Source organism: Anastrepha ludens, chromosome 3, assembly GCF_028408465.1.
Source record: "Anastrepha ludens isolate Willacy chromosome 3, idAnaLude1.1, whole genome shotgun sequence".
Taxonomy (NCBI): Eukaryota; Metazoa; Arthropoda; class Insecta; order Diptera; family Tephritidae; genus Anastrepha; species Anastrepha ludens.
In genome coordinates, this window is record NC_071499.1 from 99,262,217 (window position 1) to 99,270,598 (window position 8,382).

The 8,382-nt window shown below is 33.5% G+C and overlaps 1 protein-coding gene across 1 annotated transcript; it reads right to left on the bottom strand.

The window, feature by feature from the left end:
• Positions 1 to 7,122: 7,122 nt before the first annotated feature.
• LOC128858586 (uncharacterized) lies at positions 7,123 to 7,858 on the bottom strand. The gene is made up of 2 exons (XM_054094978.1): positions 7,629 to 7,858; positions 7,123 to 7,571 (listed from the first exon to the last, which is right to left on the bottom strand). Exons 1-2 carry the CDS (start codon positions 7,827 to 7,829, stop codon positions 7,224 to 7,226), a joined length of 549 nt encoding a protein of 182 aa, XP_053950953.1. The 5' UTR covers positions 7,830 to 7,858; the 3' UTR covers positions 7,123 to 7,223.
• Positions 7,859 to 8,382: the final 524 nt, after the last annotated feature.

Below are 8,382 nucleotides of genomic sequence, written 5' to 3' on the forward strand. Positions count from 1 at the left end.
GTAATATCACAATTTTTTCGAAATAAACAAAATGGATAAAATGGTATAGAATGAATTGAATATTTCTGTACTGATTTTTCTTTAAAGTTATTCTTCTTAAATTTATTTTTTTTATTATATTTATTTGGCGTACAGCTAGTGAGTTATATAAATAAATAAATTTAAGGTTTGTCCCCGTACTTTTCCTGTAATAATTTTAATTACGTATCCATTTTAAGTCAACGTGTTTGCAATATTTTGCGCACTAGATAAAAATTCAACAAATTGAAAATAACGCGAAGTAAAAATAAAATTTAGCTTAGGGTATATTCAGAAACGCATTATAAATGCGCAGTAATTGCAGCGCTGGCAGCACTGCCAATGTGACAAGTGTTGCAATTGATAGATTGGCAGTATTAAAATTTTTCCTGCAAATAATGCGCGACGTTTGATACAAAAATGGCGTTTTCGAACGCGATGCATTTGCAGTACTGCCATATTTGCATTTCTGAACGCATTGCCAACACTGCAAAAGTACGTTGCGCATTATAATGCGTTATTGAATATACCCTTAGTTCAGCAAAAGTTTGAAAATTCGAAGTGAGTATTTGCTTTCTTTTATCATCATTGCGCAAGTAAACATTTTTTCCCCCAATTTTCGTATTATGTGTATTAGTAAACTCAACATACAAATGGTTTTAATTAAGTCTACCCTGTAACTAGTTAGGAATACCGCTTCCCGTTTTTGTCTGAATTATTGGTTTCCTCCATTTCTTTAAAAAATTTCGGTAAGTTTTCGCCGAGGCCTGGTATTAAGTATTTGTAAATCCATTTTTAAAGTTATTGTTATAATCTGTTTATGAGGTTTTTGCACAGTGCAATATTTATTAAAATTTTGGAACTCTCTATTCGGAAATTAAACCTACGATGACAAAATATGTGCAAATATAATATATATGGGGCATTCTTTCTGAACGTGAGACCCCCTGCCCCCAGAATAGATTTTGACGAAAAGAGGTCTATGAGGGCTTAAAATGTAGGTAATTATGTTTACTTTCGAAAGCAAAGTGGCACTTCTTGAAATTCAAAATGGCGGATCCTTCCTTCCTTATACTCCACAAGCTTGCTCACAAGAAAATTTTGCTTGCGCAATTTAAGGAAGATCGTGTTCTACGACTTATACAACCTTTAGAGCCAATTTAAAGACTTAATTAAATGACAGGTGTCACTATTGCTGTCAATAATTGAAAAGTCATTTAATTAAGTCTTTAAATTGGCTCTAAAGGTTGTATAAGTCGCAGAACACGATCTTCCTTAAATTGCGCAAGCAAAATTTTCTTGTGAGCAAGCTTGTGGAGTATAAGGAAGGAAGGATCCGCCATTTTGAATTTCAAGAAGTGCCACTTTGCTTTCGAAAGTAAACATAATTACCTACCTGTCCCCACGACAGTCGGTTCTACGTAACCGGAACGACCCGGATTTATATCCGGCCAAGGACTGTCACTTCAGCAGTATTCCTCGTATATGCACGGGGAATATTTATGCTGCTACAACAACAACAACCTACATTTTAAGCCCTCATAGACCTCTTTTCGTCAAAATCTATTCTGGGGCAGGGGGTCTCACGTTCAGAAAGAATGCCCCATATGTATATACGGTATGTTAAGAATGAGTTTTAACAAAGAAAATGAAAATTCTTCAGCTTTGTTAAGAAATTTAATTTATTAATATATTTTTTCCACTTTCTGAGGGAGTGCGCAAAACAACAAATTGCCTGTCACATGCATATATGTATATACACATATATAAATAACAGTAAGTAGCCTAGTAAAAAGTTCCGTACTGGACATTTCTATGCTCGGGGAAATTTCAAGTCATTATTTTTTGTTCTCTCATAGTAGGTTAATATTGAATTAGTATGTTCCCTTCCGTATGAAGTAGTTCAATTGGGAAAAATGCACATACAGTGTATCACTAAAGTAAGTATGCAGCGATGATTTCACCATGGTACAAAAGAAATAAAACTCAAAAGTAACACTACGAAAACAAAATACAATTTTATTTATTTTTCAAAGTCTTATATACATATTTACAACAAAAAATAATATAAAAGTAATTCTTGTTTTAGCCAGATCGGCTTAATATGAAAAAAGTCTTAAAATCACATCACAAAAATAAGTATGCATTCAATCAAAAACCGAATTCAAGAAAAAATTTTAAAATTATAATAAACTGTTAATATTTCGTTGGATAGCCTTTACTCTTTTTGACAGCTTTTAACCGCGATGACATAGAGTTTACCAGGTTCTGAGTCACAGAAGTTGGAATCTTTCCCCATTCCTCCATAAGTGCTTAAGTGGCAAAGATGACCTAGCCATTTATTTTATGTTTCCTTTTTTGTCTGTCAAGATGTTCCCACAAATGTTCAATGACATTCAAATCTGGCGATTGAGGTGGTGTTTTTAATTGCTTTGGTGTGTTATACAGCAGCCATTCTCTCACAACTAGAGCAGTATGCTTGGGGTCATTGTCCTGTTGGAAGACAAATGATCGCTCAAGCCCCAATTTTAATGCACTTTGCTTCAAATTATCCTTCAAAATGTTGAGATAAACAGTTTTGTCCATTATCCCTTCAATCACAACCAGATTTCCTACACCAGAAGCCGCCATACAACCCCACACCATTATTGAACCGCCACCATGTTTAACTGTGCCGGTCATGTTTTGAGGATCGAGTTCTGAATTTACTTTTCTCCATACTTTTTCTCGTCCGTCGGAACCAAAAATATTAAATTTACTCTCGTCAGAGAAAATAACGGTATTCCAAAAGTTTTGGTCTTTGTTTTCGTACAGTTTACTTAATTTTAGCTTGAATTCACTTTATAACTTTAAAAATAATTCGCGCTTACACAAGGAAACAAATTTGATGGTTTTTGTCGCAAATAAATCACATAAAGACTAACGAAATACACAAATTTGCGAACTGCATACATACTTTTGTAATATGATTTTTAACGTTTCCTACGTAATGACGCCAGACAAGATAACGGAACAATATGTCGGCATCGTGTCTTTTATATTCTTGTTAGGGATTCTGCATAGCAATTACATATGTACATACATTTGATAAAAATATGTCGGATTATTTTGGGAATAAATTCACATATTCGGCTGTTAATCATGGAGCATACTTACTTTAGTGATACACTGTATGTATATGTGACTTAATCGTCTCTCGTTTGTATCATCTTTTTCATGGTGTCGTGTTTTACTAAATTACTTTAATTATACGAGTACCCTTACTACTGGACCACTTATGAGCCTTATAAAATCTATAGTTTCGCTTGATATCGATGCTGTTTTGCCGAGATCTCTGCTTGTGTCTAAGATTAGATAATTTACAATTAGGTTCTATACTACTTGTTACAGCTTCTGTAATAATAGGCTTAAAATTAAAGTAATGAAATGAATATTTATAAAGTAAGTTTAAAGTCGCTCAAAAATCGCGTTGAAAGCGGCAAGTCAGTTGCTCTTTAGTCCGAATCACTAACTTTAAACGATCCGACAACTTTTGTTCTTGTCTACAATACTTACCATTTGAACTAACGATTGTACAAATTACAAACTTATTATTTACTACCTATTAAACTTATTATTTGATAACTTTTGGAATTTGGGGAATTTCAATAAACAAAATTTATATTTACATGGAGTTACCGAACAGCATATTGTGCAACGTAAACGCTTGAGAAACGGCAAAGGTTCGCCAAGAAATTACACTTTCAAATATTACTTAAAAACTACTCACGGAAATGTGTCAGTATGTAAAAAATTATTTTTGAGTACTTTTAATATATCAGTATTACAAAGTATTTAGAAATGTAAAAATATTGGAAGTGGTTTGCGTGGATCTTTTAGGAAAATTAATGAAGAGAATAGAGAAGCCGTAAAAAATTAAATATAAAATCTTTTCCTCAATATTTTCCATTCTCATTACACAAGGTCTCATAATCCAAGTAGAAGGTACTTACACCCTGAATTAAATGTTACTAAAATGTTTAATTTATACGAGTACCTGGAAGAGTGTAAACAAAAAAATATAAGCAATGTTAATGAGCGGACATATAGAAAATTTAAAAAAACGAATTTAATTTACATTTTCATCACCCTCAAAGAAAAACTTGCCAAAAATGTTATCAATTGAATATTAAAATTAAAGTATCTTGTAATACGGAAGAAAAGGAAAAACTCACGGAAGAGCATAATATTCATTTAAGATGTGCTGAATTGACCAGAAAATCATTAAAAGAAGATCAAGATTTGGCCCGAATAATCCAAATGTTTATTTCGCTTTTTCATTCGACTTAGAAAAGGCGTTACATTTTCCAAAATTGTCTGTTTCCATCGCCTATTACAAACGTAACATGTACATTTTAAAACTAGGTTGTCATAATTTTCACAATAATGAAGTTTACATGCATGCCTGGGATGAAACTGTGGCATCGAGAGGTTCTCAAAAAGTAGTATCTTGTATATTAAAACACCTCAAAAATCTTAAAAATCAGAAACATATCATAGCTTACAGCGATATGTATACTGGGCAGAACAGGAATATAAAAGTGGCAGTAACATGGTTGACCATAAGTTTTTAGTATCAGGACATTCATTTCTGCCAAATGATAGTGATTTTGGAGTAATAGAAATTGCTTTGAGGAAAAATAATTTAATGTAAGTCCCCCAGGATTACTATGAAACCATAAAAACATGTCGAAAGAGTAACAAATTTATATAACTAAAATGAAACGTGAAGATTTTTTTTCTAAAGGGTGGTTAAATTTCAAGGGCCGATTGAACCACACCTAAACGTCAAGCTTTTTTCTGCATTTCATTTGACATTTTTCAATTTCAAACTAACTCAATTTGAACCATGGAAAGATACACAATCGAGCAACGCGTTAAAGTTATTCAGATATATTATGAAAACGGGCGTTCAAATCAAAATGCATATCGCGCCCATCGTGATTTTTTCGGTCAATTTAATCGTCCAAATGTGCGTACAATCGGAAAAACTGTGCAAAAGTTTGAGCAAACCGGGTCGGTAGGAGACGTGAAAACACCAGTACATGCTCGTACTGCAGAAAATATTACTGCTGTTTGCGATAGTGTGGTTGAAAAGCCGTCCACCTCAAATCGTCGTCGTGCCTAACAATTGCACCTCTCACGCTCGTCGTTGATGAACATTATGCATAAAGACTTGAATTTACACTCTTACAAGGTGCAATTGACTTAAGGGGTTATATACCTTGTGTTTTTCAAAAAAATCAAAATAAATTTTATTTCTTTATCGTAAAGTACAATCCCTTGAGAACATTTTCCAAAAATTTCATAGAGATCTGAGCAATAGATCGAAAGTTACAGCGTTTTAAATTGTGCGTCGTCACGTCCTGAGCGTACGGCCTCATGCGGCGCTTGAAACTTTAAACGCGATTATCTCAAAAACGTGTTTTTCCAAAAATGCTTTTGCGGTGGACGCGATTGCAAAAAAAGTATTCAACCGATTTTTATAATTTTTTTTTTAAATTGTTCGTAATTGATGTCGCCTCTTAGTGAACGATCAACTTTTTATGTATAAATTTTTATTTTGCAGATATGAATTTTTTAATGCCAATTTTAGGACTGTAGAAGTGGACTTTTTTAAAAACATGTTCCTATTTTCACAAAAATCAAAATATTTAATATATTGATCGTTCACTAAGAAGATATAACCCTATACTAATGAAATCTTTTCGATTTTTTGATTTCAGTTGACTTGGTGGACTTGAATCGCGTCCACCGCAAGCCTCTTCCAAAAAAAGGGTCTTGGGGGAAAACGCCATAACTCCGCCATTTTTAAATATTTTTACACAAACAAAGCCTTTTTTTTTTCTTTAAACATTGTAATATCCAATAATAAAAACTTTTATACAATAAAATTATTGCTACATATCTTTAAAAAAAAACCCAACTTTCGCTAATTTCACCGGACCACAAGGTATATAACCCCTTAAGAACTAAAGCCTCTTGACCATTTCAAATCGTCAATGGTCAGAATGGTGGCAGGAAATGGCAACAGTGAAAGACCAATTTTCGAAGAAAATCATCTTCAGTGATGAGGCACATTTTCACCTCAGTGGATTCGTCAATAAGCAGAATTGCCTCATTTGGGCGAATGATAATCCAAGAGTGATTGCCGAAAAACCAATGCACCCACAAAGAATGACTGTTTGGTTTTGTTTTTTTCCAAATTAAGGCCGGTCAGGCAGTTACTGTGCATAGTGTTCGCTATCGTGAGATGATAACGAACTTTTTATGGCCCGAATTGGAAGATCTGGATGTAGTTTCCACAGGATGGTGCCATTTGTCGCACAGCTAACGAAATAATGGCTCTTTTGCGCGAAAAATTTGAAGGCCGAATAATTTAACGTTGCAGCGATGTCAATTGGCCGCCAAGATCATGTAATTTGACACCGTTGGACTTCTTTCTTTGAGGTTATTTGAAAGAAAAGGTGTACGTCGATAAGCCAGCAAAAATTCAATAAGTTCACTAGACAGGACTAGTTGACTGGGGCGGGAAAAGCCCGAGTTATGATAATGAATACCGGCTGCCATGGGAATGTGAATGAATGTTTATATGTATTACCTTTATGGGTGATTTATAAATCAGTTTATATCCAGTATTTCTAAATTATTTAATTTCATATTTTAATTTTATATTGCTAAATATCAAATATAAAAAAAAACGCACATTAAACCATTTATAATTAAAGTAATGTTAAACAATTTTACCGAGCTTTCCTGATTTGAAATTGTGGCATAAATAAAAAAAATTGTGCAAGGTGCGGAAAAATATGGCAGAACAGGGCTTGAATATGAATTCAATATACGCCACAAAAACCACATGAATTATCTCGTCGACTGTACTCATCAATTATGAGTCCCTCAGTAGCTTGAAATTTCTTATTAGCAAATCTCGAATCAGCGCTGACGCCATATCAGACTGTTGCAAATCATTTCTTTAAGAAACTTTTCCATGTGCCCCATAAACTGCTTATACAATACTATAAAGTATTCCATTCGCGGTATAATCGCAAATATAAAACCAACTTTTAGCATTAAAACTAATTAGATTAAAATTTTTACTCCAAAAAATTAATAAAATTACTATTTTAAAACGAATTTCTGTACATAACACTCCAAACATAAGATCATCTTATAGCAAACGCTGCTTCGTTGACGGCATTTAAAGCGAAAATTTCGTAAAAACAGAGCTCAATATTTTTAAATTCCAGCTTTGATATCTCGTAGGGTGTTATTAATCGGCTTAATACAAATTCATTGCAAATTATTAACGCAGCAAATCCAAATATCCAATAGCACTCGTCTATAGCAAATGATAAAACGAATAACAATGCTGAGCTGTACATTACAGATATACCAGACACAATCTTTTTGATTTTCATATGTTTCCAATGTGCAAACGTTGAAATTACGGCTAAGGTTGCTGCTCCGTATAAGAATATACCAGTCGTCACGTCCGCAAGTTGACATGCATCCTTTATAACCAAAATAGGAATTATATTTAGTTGAAACATAATTATTAAATCCCACACCGATGAATTAAAAAGCGAGCCATTAGGATGTGTGAAGGAGAGAATCCCCAGAATGCCACACAACATTTGTATTGCAAACATTCCTCGGCTAAGAGTTGCCTCCTCTTCTACCCATTTTAAAGCCCATCCCGAAATTATAATAATACATATATTTGCTGCACAGAGCACAACCCCACAACCAAAATTTTGAGAAAAATTCATTTCAATAGTTCATCGTTTAGAGATTAAGAAGAACATCGATACCTCGATACCATAGATAATCTCGATACATCAACCAATATTGGGAGTACACGACCGATATCATGAGAGGTACTGTATTGGCCTCTGGTCACGGTCCAGCATGCTTGTCGGGTGTCGTCGTGACACACGTATTTGTTGTCGGCTACACGTACGATGCTTGATGAAAATCAAAAATTTTTGATATTTTCGTTTGACGCTTACTTTTTTGATCGTGTCGGAGTCTGATGGACAAAACAGCAGGGTTGTATTTAGCATTGAGGTTAGTATTTAGCGTGCGGTTGCCCAATAGTATATTACTCGTAAACACCTACATATACTAAAAATAAACACAATCCGTATGAAATATGTACATAAATAAGCAAAAAATTTAAAAATGTATATGTAAATGAAATTATTTAAAACTGATATACATAAGTAATTTAATAATAATAAAGTTATGAACCCGAAAAACATAAGTTATAATTAAAAACATGACTTATGACAACATGTTTCCGAGTCCATTCGCATAAAATTT

What these genes read in the sequence shown, in the direction of transcription:
- LOC128858586 (XM_054094978.1), bottom strand. Translation starts at nt 7,829, where the DNA reads ATGAATTTTTCTCAAAATTTTGGTTGTGGGGTTGTGCTCTGTGCAGCA. An exon ending in GCTCGCTTTTTAATTCATCG is followed by an intron (nt 7,572 to 7,628) that starts GTGTGGGATTTA and finishes TTGGTTATAAAG; the next exon opens with GATGCATGTCAACTTGCGGA.